General features: G+C 40.0%; 2 protein-coding genes across 7 annotated transcripts in view; one reads left to right on the plus strand and one right to left on the minus strand.

Moving 5' to 3' along the window:
* Positions 1–26,954, minus strand: part of SNRNP40 (small nuclear ribonucleoprotein U5 subunit 40) — a 37,346-nt gene extending 10,392 nt beyond the window's left edge. For both annotated transcript variants that reach the window (XM_007170576.3, XM_057527477.1), the window contains exons 1-5: positions 26,766–26,954; positions 23,917–24,046; positions 22,582–22,675; positions 20,768–20,933; positions 8,876–8,998 (exon numbers count right to left, since the gene is read on the minus strand). In XM_007170576.3, the coding sequence (XP_007170638.1) occupies positions 8,876–8,998; positions 20,768–20,933; positions 22,582–22,675; positions 23,917–24,046; positions 26,766–26,909 (657 nt within the window). In that variant the 5' untranslated portion in view covers positions 26,910–26,954. The remainder of the gene's footprint in view (positions 1–8,875; positions 8,999–20,767; positions 20,934–22,581; positions 22,676–23,916; positions 24,047–26,765) is intronic.
* A 159-nt stretch (positions 26,955–27,113) lies between these two features.
* The window catches only part of ZCCHC17 (zinc finger CCHC-type containing 17), a 56,536-nt gene continuing 55,710 nt past the window's right edge, over positions 27,114–27,939 (plus strand). For all 5 annotated transcript variants that reach the window (XM_007170577.3, XM_057551501.1, XM_057551504.1 and 2 more), the window contains exon 1: positions 27,114–27,229. The gene's annotated coding sequence lies outside the window, so the exon portion shown is untranslated. The remainder of the gene's footprint in view (positions 27,230–27,939) is intronic.

Below are 27,939 nucleotides of genomic sequence, written 5' to 3' on the forward strand. Positions count from 1 at the left end.
AATATATTAGGAATTAAAAAACGAAGTAGCATTTAAAACACAAACTATGATTCTTAGCAACTAAAAATAAACTATTAGAGCTATATAAAAACAAGTAAACAAGTCATTTGAAAAAGGCATTATGATTGCATGTAAAATGTATATAACAAGGTAATACGCAAAAATACAGAGGCTTAAAATTTTTCATTTAACGTCATAACATGTATACAATGGAAAAGAATATTTATTAAAAGGAAAATAAATTGTAGGTTCATTGTTCCCTGAGTAGGAAAGGTACGAGAAACAGTTCAGCTGAAATAACCTAATGTCAAACAGAAAAAATAAATTGTTCATTAAGTTATGGCTCATAAACATACTGTAACACTATGAGCTCTCATGCTAGCATTCGAAGAGCAGGGTGGAAAGAGTGAGCATTTAGGGTCAGACCCTACCAGTCTCTGCAACTTAAAAGAGTTATGTATCACTGGGCCACTAACCCTCTCTGAGCCTGCTTCTGGTCTATAAGATGCGGACAACATTTACTTCTTATGGCTGTTAGGAGGATTAGAAATAGAATGCCTAGTACACAGCAGGCCCAATAATAATTGGTAGCTATTATTAAGCAACTCCTAAAAATACTCTGAAGATCAAATGTAAAAATGTTTATAAAATCTATTATTAAGCAAAGAAGGAAAATACAAAACAGTCTATATTTACATAGACTGAAACTATGTAAAAAATATATTAAAGGCAATAGAAATGGTCTGGAATGTCATATGGAAAAAGAACAGCAATTTTGTTAAGGTCATTGTTATTATATAAAATTTCATCCAAATTTGATTCCGTATTGCCACATAGTTTTTCTAAATGAAACAATTTTCTGCTGTCCCTTTAAGCAAGGCACCTTCCTCATCTAGAAATGAGTTTGATGTTGTATGTCAAAGCAATACATAAGGCAGACAACTCCACTTTCTCCATCAATAATTCATGTGTGGATATATGTACACACTTCATATACAATCATTTTTGTGTCAGGATGTTTGTTGCCTCAATAATTAGGGAGGCTTGAAGTGGCTGACATTTTTTTGTTCAAGCTATTGTTCCTCCTCTTCAGAGAAGCCACTGTTGAAATCTTCAGCTTTTTAGGAGAATGTAATTCATCATCCCTCACAACACTTGGGTGCTCTTTCCAGACTTTCCTCTTTGAGGCCTGCACACGTTGTTTTGCAGAGCCAAAATGTATCTGGGATTTGCCAAAGAAGAGTGAGTAGGGCACTAATTTAAGCAAAATATTTTGCAGATGTCCTAATCAGGTGTTCAGTGAATGTTTGGGCATCTGGCTCGTGGCAGGCGCTGTTGGAGATAAAAGAGATGTTGTCCCTGTTCTCAAGGAGCTAAAAAAGTGATGAGAGGCCTGGACAAGGGGCAATAGCCAAGACAGCAGAGGGATTAACGTTCCCGTGGTACATGAATGGGAGTGAGAAAGGGATGGTTTCACAGAGAATAAAGCACTTGAGCAGGATATGGAAAAAGAAGGAGATTTTTGTTTGTTTATTTGTTTGCCGCACCACGCAGCTTGTGGGATCTTAGTTCCCTAATCAGGGTTGGAACCTGGGCGCCTGGCAGTGAGAGTGCAGAGTCCTAACCACTGGACCGCCAGGGAATTCCCAAGAGGTTGTTGGTTTTTTTGTTTTTTAAAAAAATTTAAAAAAAAAAAAAAAAAAAATTATTTATTTTATTTATTTTTGGCTGCATTGGGTCCTTGTTGTTGTGCACGGGCTCGCTCTAGTTGCGGTGAGCAGGGGCCACTCTTCGTTGTGGTGCACGGGCTTCTCATTGCGGTGGCTTCTCTTGTTGTGGAGCATGGGCGCTAGAGCGCAGGCTCAGTAGTTGTGGTGCACAGGCTTAGGTGCTCCGCGGCATGTGGGATCTTCCTGGACCAGGGCTTGAACCCATGTCCCCTGCATTGGCAGGTGTATTCCTCAACCACTGCACCACCAGGGAAGCCCATAAGAGGTATTTATTTATTTATTTTTTTATTTATTTATTTATGGCTGTGCTGGGTCTTCGTTTCTGTGCGAGGGCTCTCTCTAGTTGCGGCAAGTGGGGGCCACTCTTCATCGCGGTGCGCGGGGCCTCTCACTATTGTGGCCTCTCCTGTTGCGGAACACAGGCTCCAGACGCGCAGGCTCAGCAATTGTGGCTCACGGGCCTAGTTGCTCCGCGGCATGTGGGATCCTCCCAGACCAGGGCTCGAACCCGTGTCCCCTGCACTGGCAGGCAGATTCTCAACCACTGCGCCACCAGGGAAGCCCGAGGTATTTTTTATTTAGACCAAATAGAAGGGTATTCCCAGGCAAAGATAATGCATGAAAGCAGAGAGGCATGAAAAAATTACTGGGTTGTAGGGAACTGGGCAAAGAGGCAGCAGACAATGCTTGAGTGATTGGCAAGCAAAGGGCAGCTCATGAAAGGTTTTGAATGACTGGCTTGGACTTGATCTCCCTCACTGGGGAGCCACAGAAGGGTTCAGAGTAGTGGAATGAGTTGGCCAGATTCCAGAAAGATCCTTCTGGCCCAGATAATCGGAAAGGATGAGAGCAGAGGTCGGAAAATCAATGAGGATCTGTTCTATCTCTTTACCTACTACATTAAAAAAAATCATCAGCTAAACTCCCATTCTGACTAGAGCTCAGGATTACAAGCAATGCCAAAGAATTGCCAATCAGATCTTCAAGTCATTAAGAAGAAGCACATTTTCTTCTTTTATTCATTTTCCACTGACTCCACAATCCTATGCCCGGGAAGAAAATCCCAAGAGGCTGGCAGGAACAGTATATTTGCTCACAAACATATAGAGAATTTGCTCACTCCAGATTTTAAAAGGGGCTTCCATTCCCTGTTTGCTCCCCCCTTTCTCAGAATAGGCAGTGCTATCTGAGAGACAGAAGCAAACAGAAACCAGGCTCTTCAGGAGTACTTCCTAATGTAGTAAGGCAGTGTAGGCATTTGTCAAGCAAATGCTCAAGGCTGGTAAGCCCCTGACTGCTTAAAGGGTACTTGTTAATTGACTAAAGGCAATTTGATAGAGGCAATTTGCAGGGGACACGGGTTCGAGCCCGGGCCACAACTACTGAAGCCCGCACTCCGCAATGAGAAGCCACCACAATGAGAAGCCTGCGCACCACAACAAAGAGTAGCCTCTGCTTGACACAACTAGAGAAAACCCGCATGGAGCAGCGAAGACCCAATGCAGAAAGAAAGAAAGAAAGAAAGAAAGAAAGAAAGAAAGAAAGAAAGAAAGAAAGAAAGACAGACAGACAGAAAGAAAGACAGAAAGAAAGACAGAAAGAAAGAAAGACAGACAGACAGACAGAAAGAAAGAAAGAAAGAAAGGAAGAAAGAAAGAAAGAAAGAAAGAAATTTTAAAAAAAGAGTCTTTCTGGGTCCAAGGGCAGTTACTCACTCCTAAGCATGTCAGAACAGGGTGTTGTTAAATAGGGAGAAGATTGAAATTCTACGGTCTCACATCTCTCAAGCACACCCCTTAGTTATACAAGAGCAAAATGAAGTCAAATAGCTATAGCAACCTGATTTCAAATTATTAACTGCTGTCGCCAAAAAACAATCTGGCAACCTGTATCCAAAATGTGAAATATCCTTATATTTGTTAACACATTAATTTTCATCTAGAAATCTATTCTGAGGAAGTAACTAAATATGGAAAAAGTTTCACACACAAATATGTTGGATACAGCAGCATAATTTGTGATAGTGATATATATGAAACAGACTGTTCAGTATATTGATTGCTGCTTACTAAATTATGGAATATTCTAATAATAAAATATCTAGAATATTCTAATATTCTAGATGATGGCAACTGACACGTGCTGAACACTTACTATGTAACTGCCATGTTGCTAAGAATATTATATTTTTTTACCTCATTTAATCCATGTAACAACTGTATGAGGTAGGCTGATTATTCCCATTTAGAGATAAGAAATGGAAACTCAGAGAGGTTAAATAACTTTCTTAAGATCACATAGCTAGGAATTAAGTGGCAGAATCAGAAAAATGATCCTAAGTTCTGGGGATGTTATGTACATCATGGTGACTAAAGTTAACAATACTGTATTGTATATTTGAAAGTTGCTAAGAAAATAGATCTTAAAAGTTCTTATCACAAGAAAAAATATTCTAACAATGTGAAGTGATGGATGTTAACTAGACTTCTAAAGTTAATCATTTTGTGTTATATACATGTATCAAGTCATTATGCTGTATACTGAAAACTAATACAATGTTATATGTCAATTATATCTCAATAAAACTAGAGAAAAAAAGAAACAGAAAAATGATCCAAACTACAACGCTAAGAAGAAAATAAGATAAGAGTGATGTGATGGAGAGCAACTAGAAGGAGGGCCTAGTTTCATCTAAGAAATCCTCTCTACAGATATGTCTGAGCTGACATTTGAAGACAAGACTAAGTCAGCCATGGCAATATCTAGTGTTGGGGGTTCCAGACAAAGTAGTAGCTATATGTTACTAAGTGAAAAGAGCATCATATAAAATCTTATCTGAACATTAAGACATTTACATACAAAACACTATGGCACAGAAATAGACTGAGAGGAAATAAACTGAAATATCAAGAGTGACTAAATTTGAATGATGAGACTATGAGTGACTTTTTTTCTATTTTCACTTTTTCTAAACTTTCTTCAGTGAACAAATGATCATTTTTACTACTAAAAACATTTAAATTGTAATAAATAATTTTATCTCAATTTTTAATAATTTTATTCCCAATAAAATTGATTTATTAACTATACATTTAAATGCAATTTTTACATCTCTGCAAAACTTTTAAGGTAAGTAAGTAGGCAAATCAGGAAAGCCTACCCTGATTTTTAGTTTGGAAAATAAGATATACTGTAAACAGCACACAAACACGGAGTTCCCAATGCTGACAAGAGAACGTAATGATCCAGAACAGGTACATGATAAGAATGCCCAAGTTTTTAGAATACTGTGTGCATTTCTAATAAAAAAACAGTCCCTGAAAATGAGCACTGGCAGAAAAACTTGAATGTTTGTGGACAGAATAATGACTTTTTAGTTTAGAAAGATAAAGACTACAAGGCTATGATATGATCCAACAACCCCACTCCTGGGCATACATCATGAGAAAACTCTAATTTGAAAAGATACATGCACCCCAATGTTCACAGCAGCACCATTTACAATAGCCAAGACGTGGAAGCAACCTAAATGTCCATCAACAGATGAATGGATAAAGAAAATGTGGTATATTATATAATGGAATATTACTCAGCCATAAAAAGAATGAAATAATGCCATTTGCAGTAACATGGATGGACCTAGATATTATCATACTAAGTGAAGTAAGTCAGAAAGGGAAAGACAAATACCATATGATATATCACTTATGTGTGGAATCTAAAATATGACACAAATGACCTTATTTACAAAACAGACTCACAGACATAGAAAACAAATTTATGGTTACCAAAGGGGAAAGGGAGTCGGGGAGGGATAAATTAGGAGTTTGGGATTAGCAGACATAAACTACTATATGTAAAATAAACAACAAAGGTCCTACTGTATAGCACAGGGAACTATATTCAATACCCTATAATAAACCATAATGTAAAAGAATATGAGAAAGAATATATATGTATAACTGAATCACTTTGCTGTACACCAGAAACTAGCACAACACTGTAAATCAACTATATTTCAATTAAAAAAAAAAAGGTCACAAGGCTATTATGTAGAGTTATTAATTGCCATACTCATGGGACTATATTTATATATTACTCATATTTGAGATAAATTTGGATTTCAGAACAAAATTGGTATATATCAACAGACAAAGACTGAGATTAGCTATCTGAAAAAAAGCTGATCCTAAGAGAAGGTATAACATATAACGTGTGTCTGAGAAGACATGGAAAACCTTCAAAACCTAAAAAGAGACTCAGTCCCTTCAGGACTATAGTACAACTGAATATATTTGTTTATAAAACGCCCTGGAACAGTCTACACAAAGAGCCCGGAATAAGCCACACTACTTGTGGTAAGAAGACATTACTGGCACAAGAGTATTAGGCTAGTCTGTCCCCACAGTACACAGGAAAAGATCAAATTCTCATAGTTTAAATTTAAAAAGCCAGTCTCAAAAGGTTACATATTGTATGATTCCATTAATATGAAATTCTAGAATAGGAACTATAGGACAAGGAACATTATCTATGGTTGGTAGGGGTTAGGGATGGGCAGAGGGTTTGACACAGAGGAGCATTATGAAGATTTTTGGAGTGATGGAAATTGTTCTGTACTGTTTGTGGTAGTTACATGAATCTGCACAAGTATTAAAATTCATAGAACTGTACACTAAAAAAAGGTTAATTTCAAAGTATGTAAATTTAATAATAACTTAAAAGTATGAAAATTATCATAGCTAGATGACACTAATCCACTTTTATGTGTATTAGAGCCCTCTAGTCATTCTAAAGACAGTGGGCCCCCAAACTTCACTCAGGGAAATAATGCATTAGCTACTAAGATGATCTAATTAAGCCCCCACGTTCTGACTGTACATTCTCCAAATAGTTATAGGGTAGAAAAGGGATGTGAAGTTGAATTTTGGAAATGGTGAATTTTGAAGTACTTATGAGACTTCCAAGTGGGGGATGCTGAGTAGCTGGTTGTACACATGGGCCTGGAGCTGAAGATCTGGGTTGAGAACAGACTCATCTGAACAGAAATGACAATTAAAGTCACAGAATTAGATGAGACTTGTCCAGGGAAAGGTATATACAAGAAGAGCACCTAGGAAAGAGCCTGGGGGAATAACGACATTTAAAGAATGCATAGAGAGAATAGCTTGTAGAGGTATCTGAGGAAGGATATGCCTGATGGAAGGGGTAGGAAAGCATATTGTTAGAGCCAGTTTAAAAAAAACAAACAAAAAAGACTAAAAGGATCTACTGGGTTTAGTAACAGAGAGATCTCTGGTGACCTTGAAGAGAACAGTGTCAATAAAGCAGTGGTGGCAGAAGCCAGACTGCAGAGGAGTGGTCAGGAGATACGGAACTGAGGAATGAAACGGAGATAAGGCATTAAAGACAGTGAGTGTAGGAAATCTTCAGGGGATTTCTCACAGGTATTAAATAAGAGCAGGACTCTGGAACCAAACTCTGCATTTTGAACTGAGGTTTCATTGCTTATTAGCTGTACAGCCTTGGGTTAAGATGTTGTGCCTCTCTTAGCTCAGTTTCTTCGCTGGTAAAACGGCATTAATAGTACTTATTTCATAGGATTGTTGTGAGGCTTAAATGAATTAATAATGTAAAGCTCCAAGAACAATGTCCGACACAGTTAAGTATTAGAGGATAATGGTAACACTATTATTATCATAACCACTATCACCATCTTTCAAGAAGTTTGGCTGTAAAGGGGATGATTGACAGGGCAATAACAAGACAATGTGTAATTGAAGAAAGACTCCTTACCCCACCAAGAGAAGACCTGAGCATAATGAAATGCTAATGAGAAGCAATACAGTTGTTTAAAAATATAGGATCTGGGGGACTTCCCTGGTGGTCCAGTGGCTAAGACTGCGCTCCCAATGCAGGGGGCTCGGGTTTGATCCCTGGTCAGGGAACTAGATCACACATGCCGCAACTAAGAGTCTGCGTGCCGCAACTAAAGATCCCGAGTGCTGCAAGGAAGATCCTGAGTGCTGCAACTAAGACCTGGCACAGCCAAATAAATAAATACTAAAAAAGAATATATATATATATATATATAGAGAGAGAGAGAGAGAGAGAGAGAGAGAGAGAGAGAGAGAGAGAATCTGGGAAAATTGATGGCATGAGGTCCCAGAGACAGGAAAAAAAGGTTGAAATCCTTCCATTTAAGGGACTACCTTTAGACAAAAGGACATTCCATCCATAGTAACAGCAAAGGAGGCAAGAAGAGATGGGAATACAGTACAACTTCTAGGTAGAGACAACATAAGTTGAGTATTTACCCAACAGTTACTACTCTCATGACAAAACAGAAGGTAAGTCAAAGTCTTTGAAATACCTAAGGAAGCCAATAAGTAAAAGCAGACACAAACTGAGTGGCCTCCCCCCGCCCCCACACATTTCATATTTACTGGCACTTGCTATGTCCAAAAACTCTGCAAGGTGCTCTAATGAATTTGGCTCATTTAATCCCCATGACAACCCTATGAGATAGATATTATTATTACCCCTGGTGCACACATGATAAAACAGAGGCTGAAAGAAGTGAAAGAACTAGTGTGAAGTCACAAAAAACTAGAAAATAGTGGAACCGAGAACAGACCCCAAGTCAATTACTTGAAAGCCTGAGCTACACTGTACTGCCTCTAAACACTGTAGTCTATTGCTTCTTTCTCCAACATCATTACCATCTCACATTCTTAGCTATGGACCCCCCCAAAACTTCCTTTCCATAGTCTCAAAAAGAAAGACACACTGAGAGATTAGGGTACAGAATCACAAATTGATTTACTGCTATCTCATGAGGCCAATGCAGGTTTAAAAAAAAAAAGTTTCAAATGCCTCTAGGCAGGGAATGCACTCTTCATTTTTCAGAGTTCCCACACAGGGACTTCCCACTTCACATTAACTGCCTACTCCCTAATGGCATTTATATAAACTGTAATGCAACCCTGACTCAGGAAGTCAATGAAGATAGGACAGAAAGAAAACAAGTTCTAATTTATCTTCCATTTAGTTGGCATAAAGTGCAAAGCTAAGAAGTTTGGAAAGATTTACCTCTGTGAGTGGAGATAGGTGAAAGGTAAATATAAGATAAACATCTAACATACCTTGATATCGTTGTCTATTCCACCAGAAATAATCTGATCACTTGTGTCATTGAAGGTCACAGCTAACACTTGGTAGGTGTTCTGAAATGTCTGGATCGCTGCTTTCTTACGGATGTCCCAAAGCTGAAAAAGAGGACGAGAGAGCCTATAGTAACAGCAATTGCACAGTACACCCCTAAATCCAAGGACTGTGGAGATGAAAACATCTGTAATGGGGACCCTGTTCAGAAACTTGTCTGAATATCCCATTAATATGGTGAGAAGTGACTCTAATTTTGCCAACATATCTGAAGGTTGGTGGAACAAATCACTTTGGTTATATTTTCAGTCTCCTTTGTTAAAGTTTGAATAAACATAGTTAATTATCATGCCCTCAGAATGGAAATCTTCACCTTGCTTATTAGTTCATATGTTCTTAGACACCAAGGATATTAGACCAGTGTTTTCAAACTGTAGATCTTAATTCATTAGTGGGCTACAACTTACGTTTAAAAAATATATATGGGGAGGAGGTTACATCAGTGAAAATGGCAGAGTAGGAAATGCTCAAAGATTATCCCTCTACAAAAGCAGAGAAATACCCAGCAAAAAAACTGTCGGAACCAACTTTATCAGAACTCTAGAAACTAAAGTTTATAGCAACTAGGTGAATACTTATTGAAGATAAAAACTACCTGGGTCCTAGTAAGAGAGTTTTGCAGCATTTTAACTTATCCTGGCTCCATCCCTACTCAGCAATAGTTTTGAAGACAACAGCCTACATTCCTAGCATAGGTTCCTAAGTACCCAAGGAAGAATGGACCTTATTTCTTATTTTCAAAGAATTGTAGGTTTAAATATTAAAAAAAAAAAAAAAAATTTTTTTTTTTTTTGGACCTGTTTGGTGGCTCCCTGATGGCTGAGCGCAAAGGGTTTGACTTTATTTTGCCTAACCTGGAACTCTCCCAGGGCAGAGCCAATTGTCCAAAACATTTAAAGACAAATGCATGAGCCTCTGCTGGATAGGGCAAGGGATAACAGCAAATAGGAAAGGCTGGGGAATGACACAGTTTGGAGAATAAGCTTTGAAAAGCTCTGACATATTTTTGGGACTCTAGAAGGCCACTTGCATGCCCATGGCTGGGCACATGCTTAGGAAAGACCTGAGAAGGCCCTAAGCTCTCACCTCTTGCTGACCACAAGCAGGAAGTGAAGGCTAATACAGAGTTGTAAACTGCCTGGCTGAGAGGTGATAGCAGGCCCCAACACACCCACAGAGCCAATCTACAAAGACTGGAAGAGTTCTCCCTGCTCCCCCAGGTGTTCAGGGAAATCTCTGCTGAATCGTCAGTGAACCACTAAGCTGATGAAACAGAGATTTCAGTGTCTACACATGACAAAGAATAGTCTATAAAATTAGTTCAGAAAATTCACTAAATAAACAGCTTCAAAAAGGAGCAACAACAGGGACTTCCCTGGTGGTACAGTGGTTAAGAATCCACCTGCCAATGCAGGGAAATGGGTTCAATCCCTGCCTGGGAAGATCTCACATGCTGCGGAGCAACTAAGCCCGTGCGCCACAACTACTGAGCCCTCGCACCACAACTACTGAAGCCCACGTGCCTAGAGCCTGTGCTCCGCAACAACAGAAGTCACCGCAACGAGAAGCCCGCGCACCGCAACGAAGACCCAATGCAGCCAAAAATAAAAAAATAAATTTATTTTTTAAAAAAAGGAGCAACAACAAACTCTGGAGAGAATCTAATTTCCAGAGTTGCCACACTATAACATTCAAATGTTCAGTTTTCAACAAAAAATTATGAGGCATGAAAGGAAGCAAAAAAGTATGGCCCATACAGAAGAAAAAAAATAGTCTTTCAACAAGTGGTGCTGGGACAAGTGGATAACTACATGCAAAAGAATGAAGCTAGACCCTTACCTCACACATGCAAAAATTAACTTGACATGGATCAAAGACCTAAATGTAAAAGCTAAAATCATAAAATTCTTAGAGGGAAACATAGGGGTAAATCTTCATGACCCTGAATTTGGCAATGAATTATTAGATATGACACCAAAAGCACAAGTGACAAAAGAAAACAGATAAATTGGACTTCATAAAAATTAAAGACTTTTGTACATTAAAGGATATTTATCAAGAAAATGAGAAGACAACCAACAGTGGGAGAAAATATTTGCAAAACATATATCTGATAAAGCTCTAGTATCCAGAATAAATAAATCTTATAATTTATAAGATTTATAAATAAATATAAATAATCTTATAATTTAGCATCAAAACCACAAAGAGCCCAATTAATAAATGGGCAAAAGGACCTGAGTAAACATTTCTCTTTAGAAGATATAAGCACATAGAAAGATGCTCAATATCACAAATTATTTGGGAAATGCAAGTCAAAACAATAATTAGGTATCACTTCACACTCACTAGGATGGTTATAATTAAAACACATACACAGAAAATAAGTATTGGTGAGGATGTGGAGAAATTAGAACCCTTACACATTGCTGTTGGAAATATAAAATGACATAGCTGCTATGGAAAAGTCTGGATGTTCCTTATTAAACAAAGAGTTACCATATGACTCAGTAGTCCCACTCCTAGATATATACCCAAGAGAAATGAAAACAGGTGTTCAAACAAAAACCTGTACATGAATGTTGTAGCAGCATTGTTGATGATAGGTAAAAAAGTAGAAACAACTCAATATCCATCAACCGAGGAATGGGTAAGCAAAAGATGGTATAGCTATACAGTGGAATATTATTTAGCCATAAAAAGGAATGAAGTACTGATAATGATACAACATGGATGAACCCTGAAACCATACGCTGAGTGAAAGAAACCAGACACAAAAGGCCACATACTGTATGATTCTATTTATATGAAATGTCCAGAATAGGCAAATCCATAGAGACAGAAATAGATTAGTAGTTGCCAGGAGCTGGAAGGCAGAGGAAAAGTAGTGACTTGTTTAATGGGTATGGGGATTCTTTTGGGGGATGATGGAAATGTTCTGGTATGGGATTGTGGTGATGGTCACACAACACTGTGAATGTACTAAAAGCCACTGAATTGTACACTTTTTAAAAAGGTTAAAACAGTGGATTTCATGTGAATTTTACCTCAATTAAAAAAATTATAGGAGATATCAGAGAATGTCACATATAGAATGGGTTGGTTCATTCACATATAAGACATACTGAAGGGAATATATATACTAGATCATAGTATAAAATGTATTCCTTGATGTGGGTTGTGATAAAAATATTTAAAAGTTACTGTGCATAAACTATCTAGATGAAGAAACTAAAGCTCAAAGAAGGAAATGACTTGATGAAGAATATCTAGGAAGTCAACAGCAAAATGAGGACTAGATTTTAGTACTGTTAGATTCTATTACGTTAACATTGCATTAATTTAAAAGTACCAAACATGTGCTCATTCCTTATAATAACTAAAGTAATATATGCTTGTTTAAAAAAATTAACATTTTTTTTTTAGTTCTGTTTTTTTTTTGGCCATCCCTCACAGCTTGTGGGATCTTAGTTCCCTGACCAGGGATTGCACCCGCGCCCTCGGCAGTGAGAGCGTGGAGTCCCAACCACTGGACCACCAGGGAATTCCCAACACTTACTTTTAATGGCGGCTTGATTCATTAATAATAGAAGAGGAAAAAAGATGAAGATTAGGTATAACAACTCTAGATCCTCATACTCCAACTAACCAATTTGTTTCTATTTTTTTTTAAATAATAAACTTACAATACAACATGGGTCTACATTTTTAAAGCATGGATAGTAGGTCCTAAAGATGGTTCAGTAAATGACTGACGGACTTGAGAAGAACCATGAGGAAATGTCTTAAAAGTATGGGTCATTTCATTCAGAAGAGAAAGACTTTGGGGTGACTACGTTCTAGGTTTTAAAGGGTTGTCATAAAAGAAAGAAATCAGCCATGGAATCATAGTAAAGGCCAGGGGTTTAAATTCAATCCTGTGGTAAACAAGTAGAATATGAGTTGTCTCTGTGCCAAGATACCTTTTCTTTCCAATTCTCATGGTTTAGGATGAAAAGTAGTTTCTACTTCATTGATGGAAACATGAACTAAAAAGGCTTAGTGCTACTCAGATCAATGGTCCAAAAAGAGTGCTTCACTCCTCTTCTAGAGACCCAACAGCCAACCCCTGCCCATCAAACTCTCTGGCTATAGAATGAAGTCCAAACCTCTTAGCTTGGAATTCAAGGTCTTGATAATCTAGCTCCCACATCTTACCAGACTTACTACAATCTTTGTCTTAACAAATATTCCCTACTCAGGTCAAATCAATCTTTGTCTTTATCGTAAAAGCTATGGTAGCCACTTAAAGCTTGATTCAAATATTGCAGAATTTTAGTTCCAGACAACCAAAATTTTTAAAAGATTATTTTATTCTGAAATATCCACACTTACCAAAAAAACTGTAAACGAGAACATTTTTTTGCCTAAATCATTTGAGTTGCTGACCTAATGCCCTGACACTCCTAAATACTTTAGTATATTTAGTGCGCTTGTCCCACAAGATGTTCTCCTACATGATCTCAACACAACCATCAGAATCAAGAAACTAACACCCATACATTACTACCATCGTCAGATCTCATTCAAGTTTCACCACTTGTCCCAATAGGGTCTTTTATTGCAAAAGGATTCAGTTCAGAATCATATGTTGAATTTATTTATTTATTTATTTGTAAATACTTATGTATTTATTTGGCTGCGCCGGGTCTTAGTTGCGGCATGCGGGATCTTTAGTTGCAGCATGCGAACTCTTAGTTGCAGAATGTGGGATCTAGTTCCCTGACCAGGGATCGAACCCGGGCCCCCTGCATTGGGAGCGCACAGTCTTAGCCACTGGACCACCAGGGAAGTCCCCATATGTTAAATTTAGCTGTCATGTTTCTTTAGTCTCCTTCAGCCTGGAAGAGTTTCTTAGACTTTCCTGGAGTTTCATAACCTTGACACTTCGCAAAATTACAGGACAGTAATGTTCCTCAATTTGTGTTTGTCTGATGTTTTCTCATGATTAGATTAACGCTATTTGGCAGGACTATACTGAAGTGATGTTGCATTTTCATTGTATCCTATCGAGTGGCTCACAATTTTCATTTGTCCCATTACTAAAAATATTCAAAAAAATTTTTTTCTTTTAAATTTTGGCTGCACCACATGGCTTGCAGTATTTCAGTTCCCCGACCAGGGACTGAACCCAGGCCATGGCAGTGAAAGTGCTGAATCCTAACCACTAGACTACCAGGGAACTCCCATAACATTCAATTTGATCATTTAAGAGATTCCTCTGGCAAGCTTTTTTGCATAAGACGTTCTAGGCCCACCTTGTACTTTCCCTGCCCAGACCTGAAATAAGGAGCCCTTTTAGCGGAAAATGGTATTTAAAGGCCAAGACCTATACAGTAGACGTGCTCACTGGTTTTGATGTGTTGTTGTTCCTAGACCCTCTAAGTGGACAGTTAAGCAATATATGCATACACAGGTGCACACACATACATCTACAAACACACATTTACATCTAATTTTTTTTCCTACACTTATCTGTTTATATATTGAATGTCATGAGCTCACACTGATACTCTGAATTCGATACTGACAACACAAGATGCATTTTAGTTTTCTCTTTCTGTATTGGTAAATCCTTTCTCTGACAGTGAGAAATCTGCCCATTATACTTATTATATTTACTTATTTGATCAGGCTTCCTGTATGTAACCAATCTCCTACATCCTCTTCCAGCTGTCTCCTGCATGGATGTCCTCTTTCCCTGTTTGAATGTGATTCCCATTCTGGGCTGATTCTATGTGAACCCCCTCCTCACCCCATTTGGGTGACCCCTCTGTGTGAACGCCCTCTTCACTCTGCTCTGGCTCTAACACCACTTTCCAGGCTGCCCTTCCTCAGGGACTCCATCCTTGTCTGAGTCTGCTCAGCCTCAGACTCTCTACCTGAATTGCTCCCACCCTGTGTGGGCACCCTCAACTCAGGCTCTGACACCCACACTGTCTCCCCCACACCAATGTGTAGATGACTCTTTGACCCTGCTACGGCACTGATTCTCCATGCTGGGCTCCTCTCTCCGGTTCTGCACACTGGGCCATCTACCTTGTGCTGTGTGGATGCCCTCCTTACCCTACGCAGTTTCCATCTCCCTACACTGGATGCGGATACTCCTGCATCCGGTGTGGATGCTCTCCTTTCATCTCACTTGGGTTCTGACACGCCACTCTGGGACACTTTGGCCTATCCCCACCTCTAACCCAAACACCTTTCCTGCTTCGGTCTATGTAATGGTACCAGGACTTGAATTGTTAGTAAAGGGAATAACATATATGATTTCACTTAATTGCTTCATTAGAAGAAAGAATGGATTGCTGAAAATGGTTTGAAAAGACTGGTATGGACAATGCTGAGGATACCACTTCTAGACTGAAAAATACAAGAGTTATTGAAACCTTTGTTTTCTGTTGAGAACTCTGACAAATAAGAAACATGACATATGCCTTGTTAGATAAGCACAAGTTATTAAACTCCTATACTTATAAACCTAGCAACAGAAAGCAACAATAAAGCATTCCAACTTGGCAAGTAACTAAAAGGCATATGTAAAAGGCTGTTCAATGAAGCAGTAATTATATAAATAATATATTGAAATTAAAAATAAAGAACTGGTTAAAAAAGTCACTTTAAGTAATGTGATATATTGCACATTTAAGAAATACTGCCTTGAAAATAAATACTACCTTGAGTGTGATTATTTCAAATCATGTTTAATTAAGAGAGAAGAGAAGCAAGAAACTTAAATAAGGAAAGAGTAGAAAAGAAAAGACATATACAATGGAAGGTAGGAGAGGAAGAAAAAGCTAAGGAGAGATGGAAAGATAAATATGAGCACAGAGACAAAGACAAGATGAAACAAAGTCAGAGAAAAGGTAAAAGAAGAAAACGTGAAACTAAACAAGAATAAGTTCCTAAGGACTTCCCTGGTGGTCCAGTGGTTAAGACTCCACGCTCCCAATGCAGGGGGCCCATGTTTGATCCCTGGTCAGGGAACTATATCCTGCATGCCACAACAACGATCCCACATGCCGCAACTAAGACCCAGCACAGCCAAAAAAAAAAAAAAAAGAATAAGTTCCTAGATGGTTACCATAGCAAGCCCTCAATAAATGTTTGTTAAAAAAATTCATTAGGGCACTCTTATCTCTGCCTTTTGAAATGCCAATTAGCAAATCAGCTACTGTCAGGTCTCTCCAACTATAGTATACCTACATTAAGACCTCTGGGAATTTCATGTGAAACTTGTGAAATCTGAACAAGATCGAGGGATCATAGCAATGTCACCTTTTATAGTTATGAGACAAGTTAACATTGCTGGAAACTGGGTGAAGAGTAAATGGGATCTCTGTATTATCTCTTAGAACAGCATGAGAATCTATAATTCTCTCAACAAAAAGGAAAATACACCTATTAAAAAACAAAAACAAAACAAAACAAAAAGACCTCTGGGAATTATTCCTAAGCCACAGACTCTCTTCTTAGCCAAGCATCAAGGGGCCCAAGTGATTGTTTATTACAAAACCATTTAGTAGAAACCATCTCAAAGCAGATAATCCAGTAGGTCAGTGTCACCACCTTTAATTATAAAAAAAAGCAAATTCATTTAAAAAAGCAACAAACAATCACAAGTTCAGTGTGATTTCTCAGATGTACTCCTTTGAAATCCCTCCCTGTTTAATCATAAAAAAAAAATCCAGAGTCAAAAACTAGTGCCAAAGAAAGAATAAAATCGTACTACAAAGCCGTGTGTCCTGTGTGCCCCTGAAATAGGTTACTATTTCTAGGCCTCATTTTCCTCATTTGTAAAGTGAGGATGCTGGAGGAGATCAGTGGCTCCCAAAATGTCATACCTGCTACATCAAACCACTTGAGGAACACATTTAACATTCTGATTCTTAAAAACACAATACCATTGACATTAGCATCCAAAAAGAGAAATACTTAGGTGTAAATGTAACAAAATCTGTACACCATCTCTATATGGAAAACTTAAAAACTCTAATGAATGAAATCAAAGTAGAACAAAATAAATGGAGAGATATTCCATGGAATATCATGGGTAGGAAGACTCAGCATTGTCAAGACGTCAGCTCTTCCCAATTTGATCTACAGATCAATCATACTGATCAATGCAATGTCAACCAAAATTTCAGCAAGTTACTTCATGGAAGTCAACAAATTGGAGTTTATCTGGAAAGGCAAAAGACCCTAACTTGCCAATACAATATTGTACAACAAAGTTGGAGGACTGACACTACCCAACTTCAGGATTTACTATAAAGCTAGTAATCAAGACAGTGTGATATTGGCAAAAGAACTGACAAACAGATCAGTGGAAGAGACTAAAAAGCCTAAAAATAGACCCCCATAAATACAGTCAATTGATCTTTGACAAAGGAGCAAAGGCAATACAATGGAGCAAAGACAGTTTCTTCAACAAATGGTGATGGAACAACTGTATGTCCACATGTTAAAAAAAAAAATGAATATTTTTTTGCACCTTTCACAAAAATTAACTCAAAATGGATCACAAACCTAAATGTAAAATATTAAACTCCTAGAAAGTAACACAGAAGAAAACTTAGGAGACCTAGGGTATGGTGATGACTTTTAGATATAACACCAAAGGCACAATCCATGAAAGAAATCATTGATAAGCGGAACTTCATTAACATTAAAAACTTCTCTGTGAAAGAAAATGTCAAGAAAATTAGAGGACAAGCTACAGACTGTTGAGAAAATACTTGCAAGACACACATCTGTTAAAGGACTATTATCCAAAACACAGTACAAAGAACTCTTAAATTCAACAATAACAAACACAGACTTCCCTGGTGGTGCAGTGGTTAAGAATCCGCCTGCCAACGCAGGGGACACAGGTTCGAGCCCTGGTCTGGGAAGAACCCACATGCCGTGAAGCAACTAAGCCCATGCGCCACAACTACTGAGCCTGCGCTCTAGAGCCCATGAGCCACAACTGCTGAGCCTGCATACCACAACTACTGAAGCCCTCATGCCTAGAGCCTGTGCTCTACAACAAGAGAAGCCACTGCAATGAGAAGCCCATGCACCGCAACGAAGAGTAGCCCCCGCTCACCATAACTAGAGAAGGCCCGCACGCAGCAATGAAGACCCAATGCAGCCAAAAATAAATAAATAAATAAGTAAATTTATTAAAAAAACAAAACAATAACAAACAACCGGATCAAAAATTGAGCTAAAGAACTTAACAGATACCTCACCAAAGTACACAGATGGCAAATAAGCATATGCAAAGATGCTCAACATTGTGTTACCAGAGGAGGAGGATAGAGGAAGTGGGAATTGGAGGAAGGTGGTCAAAAATTACAAACTTGGGACTTCCCTGGTGGTGCAGTGGTTAAGAATCTGCCTGCCAATGCAGGGGACACGGGTTTGAACCCTGGTCTGGGAAGATCCCACATGCCGCGGAGCAACTAAGCCCATGTGCCACAACTACTGAGCCTGAGTGCCACAACTACTGAGCCCGTGTGCAACAACTACTGAAGCCTGAGCGCCTAGAGCCCGTGCTCCGCAGCAAGAGAAGCCACCACAATGAGAAGCCGCACACTGCAACGAAGAGTAGCCCCCGCTCGCCACAACTAGAGAAAGCCGGCGTGCAGCAACGAAGACCTTACACAGCCCAAAATAAATAATAAATAAATAAATTAGAAAAAAAAAGTATAAACTTCTAGTTATAAGATAAATAAGTACTAGGGATGTAATGTACAATATGATGACTATAGCTAACACTGCTATATGATATACAGAAAAGTTGTTAAAGACAGTATATCTTAAGAGTTCTCATAACAAGAAAAAAATTTTTCCTTTTTTTCCTTTTTGTTGTATCTACATGAGAAGATGGATGTTGGTCAAACCTACTGTGGTAATCATTTCACAATATATGTAAATCGAACCATCTTGCTGCATGCCTTAAATTTGTAGTAATGTATGTCAATTATTCTCAATAAAACTGGAAAAAAGATGTTCTACATCATATATCATTGGGAAAATGCAAAGTAAAATGAACGTAAGATACTACTACACACCTATTAGAAAGGCCAAAATCTGAAACACTGACAACACCAAATGCCGACAAGGATGGGGAACAAAGGAACGCTCATTCATTGCTGGTAGGAAGACAAAATGGTGCAGCCACCTTGGAAGACAGTTTGGCAGTTTCTTACAAAACCTCTACTGCACAATCCAGCAATTGTGCTCCTCAGTATTTACCCAAAGAGTTAAAAACTTAGGTCCACACAAAAACCTACACACAGATGTTTACAGCAGCTTTATTCATAATTGCCAAAACTTGGAAGCAACCAAGATGTGCTTCAGTAGGTGAATGGATTAATAAACTGTGGTACATCCAACAATGGAATATTATTCAGCACTGAAAAGAAATGAACTATTAAGCCATGAAAAAACATGGAGGAATCTTAAATGCATATTACTAGGTGAAAGAAGCCAATCTGAAAAGGTTATACACTTCATGATTCTACCTATATGACATTCTGGAAAAGGCAAAACTAAGGAGACAGCAAAAAGATCAGTGGTTCCCTGGGGTTGAGAGGAATGAATAGGTGGAACGTAAAGGATTTTTAGGGCAGTTGAAATACTCTGTATGATACCATAGTGCCAGATACATGTCATTATACATCTGTCCAAACCCACAGAATGTACACCACTAAAAGTGAACCCTAATGTAAACTATGGACTTTGGGTGATAATGACATGTCAATGTAGGTTCATCAGTTGTAACAAAAGTACCACTCTGGTGGGGGAAGCTATCCATGGTGGGGGCGGTGGTTATACGGGAAATCTCTGTACCTTCCCCTCAATTTTGCAGTGAACCTAAAACTGTTCTAAAAAAATAAAGTCTTGGGACTTCCCTGGTGGTGCAGTGGTTAAGAATCTGCCTGCCAATGCAGGGGACACGGGTTCGAGCCCTGGTCCAGGAGGATCCCACATGCCGCGGAGCAACTAAGCCCATGCGCCACAACTTCTGAGGCTGAGCTCTAGAGCCCATGAACCACAACTACTGAAGCCCACACACCTAGAACCCGTGCTCCGCAACAAGAGAAGCCACCGCAATGAGAAGCCGCGCACTGCAATGAAGAGTAGCCCCTGCTACCTGCAACTAGAGAAAGCCCACCCGCAGCAACAAATACCCAATAATAATAATAAAAAAAAAAGTCCCCTTCCAGACCTACTAAACCAGAATCTGGGTATTTTTAGCAGGTTCTTCATGTAATTCTGATATGCATACAGGTCGGAAATCATTGGACTAAATGACTTTTAATACCCCATCTTGTTACTAAAACCACATACTGTATAGTCAGTATATAAAACCTTTTTATTATACTGACTATAATTACAGAACAGTCTTGTAAGACATGTATATTATTGTCAGTGTTCTAAAAATTGATAAGCTGAGGATCAGAAAAGTGAACTGCCTATGGTCACACAATTAAATAAACAGCTAGGTCAAGAATCCAATTATTCTTGGATGGTGGTCCATTTTATTCCAAGTCACAATGGTTCAACACGGCTGTAATATTATTCTGTAGGATACCTAAAAGAAAAAACAACCCTCAACTGCTTATTATTTTAAACGTATTTTAAATAATGTCTGTTTTGGGAAATGTCTGATGAAACAAAGTTGTGGAGAGGAGGGTAAAGCACAGGTGGGAAGACAAGTTAAGGTTCCCATTATGTCACCTCAGAAACCCTCAACACACAGACAGACAGACAACACCCACCTTAACTGTACCGTCGTCACTGCCAGTGCAGACAAGCTGGGGACCCCTCCTGGCCGGATAACAGGAATTCACAAAGGAAGTGTGCCCCTTCAGTCTTTTAACCCTCTCGCCTGTTTCACTATCCCACACCGCCACAGTTTTATCTGTGGATGCTGAGAAGAGCATACTAGAAGGTAAGAGAGGAAGAACAAAAAAATAAGTGAAGACAAGGAATAGCAATCTATCTTCCCCACTTGCCAAAACGTGCCAAAGTCTTCAAGATCACTAACATGTTGTGCTCTGACAGCTTGGCACCTGATGCTGGAATGCCTCACCTTCCATAACAAAATCCTAATCATGCTCTAGACCCAGTTATAAGGTCTACCCTACGAAATGTAAAAAAAAATTTCCCTTTGTCAGTCCCCACATTATACATCTAATACAGCAGTCTTCTCAATTTTTCCCTCCTTTTTGATATACAACACTTTACACATCCTTCCACTTGGAAATGTTTAATCACTCCTTGCTGCAGAGGTGAGACAACTGTAGCAATTCCTGACCCAATGGCTTGGTAACTCTCTTTCTCTAAAACTCAAAGCTTTTGTCTCTGAGGATGATTTCTAGGTTATGATTGAATTTATAATGCTTTCTTTACTCAAACAGGAAAAATGTATACAAGGCTATGCACCCAGTTGTTCAGGGAACCCTAAAATTTTTAGAGGTCAGAGCTGTAAAACAATAAATGTTTACTGAAATACCGAATGGGATTAACTTTGTATAACCACATTTTTATATTATCTGCAGTTATTCTAAAGTTATGCAATTGTTAAAATATTTACAATAGTATGTTATAGTAAACAGATATGACAGGTGAATAACGTTAAGGGTAAAAAGCAGCAGACAAGATTGTACAAGTAGTTCTTTTTTTTTAAATTTGGCTGTGCTGCGTGGCTTGTGGGATCTTAGTTTCCCGACCAGGACTGAACCCAGGCCATGGCAGTGAAAGCACTGAGTCCTAACCACTGGACCGCCAGGGAACTCCAAGTAGTTCTAATATATACATAAAAACAAACTGTTTTGAATAGGAAAAAGGCTTGAGAAAAACATATCATAATATTAACAGTGATTATCTTTGGAGTGGTAAAAACGTGGGCTATTTGGTCATTTTCCTGCTTTTTTTCGGAGTTTTCTTGAAATAGATTATTTTATTATTACTTTTATAATAAAAATCGCTAATTTCTATATATACAAATTACATTTTATGTCTTAAAATTTTTTTTTTCTGGGATGTTGATATGTTAGATAGAGGTGATGTGTTTACAAATGCATACATGGAACAATAAACACCTTACTTGGGTTACAGCGATAGGATAATAAAGTGGTTGTCCAAAACGCAGTTTCTTGTTTAAACATCTTTATTGGAGTATAATTCCTTTACAATGGTGTGTTAGTTTCTGCTGTATAACAAAGTGAATAAGCTATACATAAACATATATCCCCATATCTCCTCCCTCTTGCGTCTCCCTCCCACCCTCCCTATCCCACCCCTCTAGGTGGACACAAAGCACAGAGCTGATCTCCCTGTGCTATGCGGCTGCTTCCCACTAGCTATATATTTTACATTTGGTAGCGTATATATATATATATATACGTCCATGCCACTCTCTCACTTCGTCCCAGCTTACCCTTCCTCTTCCCCGTGTCTTCAAGTCCATAAAATGAAGTAGTTTTTGACAGCACAGTCTCCTGAGATAAAACTCAGGGATGAAATGTGAAAGGATGCCAAGAAGAATTACTATAAGAAGCAGCTGTCACCCACTATGCAGAACACTCACCTGCCGTCTGTGTTATAATGCAGTTCCATCACTGCTCCACTGTGTCCCTTCAATGTAGCATAGTTATCGCAGTCACCATAGACATTCCACAACACTGTTAGGGGGACAGGGGTTCTGTGAGCATTACTAGGCAAAAGAAAACTCATTATTGGCCATGGAAAGGGTACTTATGAATTCACTAGAACAACAGTTTTGAAATTATACTCCTTTGGAACACTATTAGTTCTATTAGCTAGATCAATTTTCTTTACATTAAAACAAAAATAATGCAATATTTTCACATTTCATAAAATAAAAACATTTTAGTTAATGGCTATAATTTTTTAAATCTTAAGTGTTTCTCCTGTACTTTTAAAAAGTTGGCACTCACAGCTACTGTCTGCTATGAGTAGAAGCAGACTGCAAAATGATGGTACTTACAGAAAACTTTGGAAGCTGCAACTGACTTGAAGGTCCCAGGAGAATGACTTTATACTACATTCACTCATTGCACATGTACTAAATACCTGTGCCAGGTGCTGGGGTAAAATAAGGTAAATGAATAGACACAGTTCCAATCCTTAGGGAGCTTGGTCCAGCACAGAGTGAAGTTCGATGAGTGTTATTAAGGAACACTCTATACATAATAAGGTATTTAGAGTTATTTTCCTGCTGATAAAACTGTTTCTAGTTTGTTCAGTGAAATTAAGCAAATCAGTAGCTCAAGTATGTTCTGCAAAGATCCTTAAGCCTTCCAAAGACTTGGCCACTAATAAATTTAAGCAACACAGAACTAGAACACCAAAATCAAAACAGACATCATCCACCCTGAGGCACAGTTATAAGCAAAGAGCCAAAAGACTCTTCTTGACTAGTAGCTGAGAATCGGGTAGCAAATCCTATTGATGGACAGCTAGATTATCCAAGTGAGTTGCCACGTCAGGATTCCCTCCTTCCTTTCCAAATGCTAAGATTCTGAGGGAATGGATCAAGAGGAGAGCCTCAATATCTTTGGGAAAAAGTTTTCTCTCTCCTCTTTACTCCCATTAGCCTGTTAAGCCTAGATCTCCAGTCTTGCTAAATCAGCCCGAGATTTGCCTCCATGAGGACGATGTTCTCAAACTAGAGCGACTCACTTTCCAACTGGTAACATAATTCCTTCTGTATTTATCACATGGACCCTGAGTTCTACACCCCACATCATTCAGCATTTTCATGACCCTATTTTAGCATACTAGCCACATAGTTTGTTATGTGACCAACTTAGACTTATACTCTCTATGGCACTGAAGGTTTTAAAAAGTAATCACTATTTGGCAGAGAGCAATTACTCCAGATTCAAAAACTATGCCTTACATATCAGTCGGTCAAATCCTGCAGATGCTAAGGTGGATCCATTGGGGTGAAACTTGCAGCAATACACTTCCCCTTCATGTCCTGAGAGAAGCATGATTGGGGCTTGAAGGGAGGAACATCTTGGAGGCCCCTAAACAAGAGAGAAGTACAGAGTAGTCACTACATATAGGCAAAGGAGATTGAAAGGTCGGGGAATGGGGAGTATAAGGAAAAGACAAGGGAAACTGATTGAGTGTATTTCTCCTGATTTAGAGAATGGTAACTCTTCTCACATAACTTATGTCTCCAATTTGATACTCTCCTGCTGAAGTTTCCAGTGTCTATCTGTTATATGAACTCTCGTCCTCCCTCAATGTGCTCCCATCCCATACCCAACTTTTATTTATTTATTTATTTATTAAAATTCAAGCGCTCACTTGCCTGCTTGCCTCCTTTCAAGTTTGACCTCATTTCTTAGGCTGAGTGCCCATATTTTTGTCTTATTGTCCGACATCATTTTTTTAAAATTAATTAATTTAATTATTTATTTTTGGCAGTGTTGGGACTTCGTTGCTGTGCGCGGGCTTTCTCTAGTTGCGGTGAGTGGGGGCTACTTTTCGTTGCGGTGAGCAGCTTCTCATTGCAGTGGCTTCTCTTGTTGGGGAGCACGGGCTCTAGGCGCGCGGGCTCAGTAGTTGTGGCTTGTGGGCTCTAGAGCGCAGGCTCAGCAGTTGTGGCGCGTGTGCTTAGTTGCTCCACAGCATGTGGGATCTTCCCAGACCAGGGCTCGAACCCGTGTCCCCTGCATTGGCAGGCAGATTCTCAACCACTGCGCCACCAGGGAAGCCTACACCCAACTTTTAACTGCTCAAACACATTAAACTAATTTCTGCCTCAGGATCCTTTACACTTGTTGTTGCCCCTGACAGGAACCCCCTTCCCCTAGATCTTCCTATGTGTGGCTCCTTTCAAATGTTGCCTCTTCGGAAAATCTTTCCCGGAACACTCAAGCTCAAGCAGCACCCTATCTCCCTTCTGCATTCTATCAACCCTACTGTATTCTCTCACAGCACCTATCACTATCTGAAATTACCTTCCTTATGTGTTTGTTTACATTTTGTTTCCCCTGCCCTGCCACTAGAAAAGCTCTGTGAGTGCAGGAACCCTACCAGTGTAATTCTACACTGTTTTCCCAGTTTCTAGTTTGATGAATGAATGATTGAACTAAGTTTTCCCAAAACCCTGCAGGGTACAGTTATTAAGCAAAGAAGTTTTGATTATGGTCTTGGACATTAAGCCTAGGCTTGGGCAATTCAAAGAAAACTGGGTTGATATTCTTACTTGTCAGACAGAAGAACAAGTACACTATTAATAATCCCCAAATCTCTTCAGTTTTCCAGCTTACTCATTTGCTCAAAAAATACTATGTGCCAGGCACTGTTCTACGCACTGGGAAAACAGTACTGAACAAAATAAACAATGGAGCTTGTGTTCTAGTGGGAAGGAGGGACAGAAAGGAGGGAGGGAAGGCAGAAACAAGTAAAACATACAGATGGTGGTATGTGCTATGGAGAAAAACAAAGCAGCAATGTGAGTTAGTGAGCACAGGGTATTGCAATTTAAAATAGGCTGGTCAGGAAAGCCTTCACGGAAAAAGTGATACTTGAGCAGAGGTTGGGAGGAGTTGAGTGTGTAAACCATGTGGATATTCGGAAGAAGAGTAAATCCGTAGGGGGAGCAGCAAATGCAAAGGCTTTATGACAGGACCATGGAAGTCAGTGTGCCTAGAGCAGGGTGAGCAATGGAAAATTGGTAGTTCAGAGAGGTCAAGGGAAAGAGGGCAAAAGATTGTCAGGATTTTAGTTTTACTCTGAGTGAAGTGAAAAGCCATGGAAAGTTTTCAGCAGGGGATAATATGATCTGATGTTTAGAAGGATTCCTCTGGCTGCTGGATTGAGAACAGACTGAGCATCCGTGAACAGAAACAGGAATATACCATTAGGACCCTACAGCAATAATGCCAGATGAGATAATGATGGTTTAGACCAGGAGCTAGTGATGGAGCTGGCAGAAGTAGTAGCAAGTCTGGATATATTTTGAGGACAGTGCCAGCAGGATTTACTGACCAGCTGGTTGAGGAGTTGGGGAGGGGGGTACACATATTTCTTCAGCTGAACCTAACAGGACCGAGGGAGAGGTGTGATCACCACCTCTATCGTACAAGAAATGTAGTTAAGAGCATGGATTCTGAATTTAAAATCTGTTCCTATCAGTTACTAGATAAGTTTGTTTCCCCATCTACAAAATGGGATAATAACAATTCCTAACTCTCAGGCAGTTACCAAGATTAATGGAGTTTTCATATACAAAGAAAGCACTTAGTACAAGAGCTCAATGGATGGTAACTATTCCACGGTTGTTACTAGTACTAGTGCGGAGAAACAGAGGGAAAAGCAAGTTGCCGCCAAGTCCCAAAGCGAGCCAGTATCCTTCATTTCCTTCCTTCCTTCCCGCATTCATTCATCCATCCACTCTTCCAACTTCCCTGAACGTTTATTCTATGCCGGATCCCTGGAACATTTAAGATTCCAAAACCCCGGTCCCGGTTTTGAGCTCAAGGTCCTTAAGCCTAATTCTAACGCCTCCTCACAGGGCGGTCGAGATGCCGAAAACGGGCGTCAAACGGGGAAACATATGGAGCATCGCAGAGTGTCGGCCGCTCTTACAGTGCTTTTCTGCTTCAACTCTAGGGTGACAGAGTCCCGTTCCGTCCCCGCAGTGTGGGGAAAGGGCCGGTGCGGGATCACCAGGTGCAGCCCTGAGGAGAGAGGAAGAGCTGAGGGCCGAAGGCCGCCTGCTCCCTTACTCACCGCTTGCAGCAAAGCTCCCGGCGCCGCCTGCTGCTGCCCGGCTCCGGGGCCCGACCCCGCCGCTCCCAATAGCAATTCATGCCGCGGCCGCTTGACTGGGACCAGCGGCAACTCTGGGCCCTTTCGCTTCTGCTGTTCTATCATGGCGTCAGCCACTCTCCTTAAGCTGCCACTGACCGCGCGGACACCCTCAGGCACCACACGATTGGCTCCAACTTAGTCTTCCCCCGGAACTTCCGGCTTGGAGAAACCAATCAGCTTCCAATACTCCCCTCTGCACCGCCCCCTGGGGACTCTCCTGTTATTGGTCAGTTCTTTCTGCCCTTACGAGAGTACTATTCCAGGATTGGTGAATGGAGCTGGAGTCCCACCTAGGCGCGCTGTGTCCTGTGGGTGGAAGCTCGCTGACTGGGTTTCGGTGTTTCGCGCAATGCTGCGGTGTGGAGACCGGACGCTGACACCGAGTAAGTGTAAGGAAGGTTGGGGGTGGGGGCAGTGGAATCTGGAGGCGGCGCCTCCGTTATGTCTGAGGCTGGCCCTTCTCAGCTGCAGGTTTGATTGCAAGGGGCAGAGGGGGGCCCCGAGTTCCTAGCTCTGGTGTGTAGTAGCCTGGGTTCCCTTTCTAGGGCTGGAGCAGAGCTTTGGGGTCTCTGCGCCTGCCTGGGGCCCTCGACGACTGACTTCTTCAACAAGAGCCTTCCGTGTCGAGCCCTGTGCCAGGCGCTCCCAGGGAGAAGAGGCCTGTCTCCCAGCTTCCACTAGGGTCCTCTCTGACTGAGGAGGCCGACTTGTTTCTGCCATGATTCTGCAGCCTTTTTTTTAGCGCCTGCTCAGTGCTCCTGAGAGAGACGGAGATGAAGGAAATGTCCGACTCTCGGCTTCCACAGCACAGTCGTGTTGAGAAATTCGGATTCATACCTGTGAACTAGGCCTTCTCCTTAATCGTGCAACTGATATTTATTGTGCAAAGCACTGGGGAGACATTGTGAACCAAACATGGTCCCTGACTTAAGGGCTCTTAGTCCGGTGGGGAAAACAGATGCTCACCAACGATCTCACTAAGAAATGCAAAGTAAGTGCTGCCTACGAGAGGAAGCTGGTGTTATGAGTGCCTGGAATAAGCAGGAAGGCTTCTCTAAGGAAAAGGTGCCTGAACTGATACCTGAAGGAACAG

Source organism: Balaenoptera acutorostrata, chromosome 1, assembly GCF_949987535.1.
Source record: "Balaenoptera acutorostrata chromosome 1, mBalAcu1.1, whole genome shotgun sequence".
Lineage (NCBI taxonomy): Eukaryota > Metazoa > Chordata > Mammalia > Artiodactyla > Balaenopteridae > Balaenoptera > Balaenoptera acutorostrata.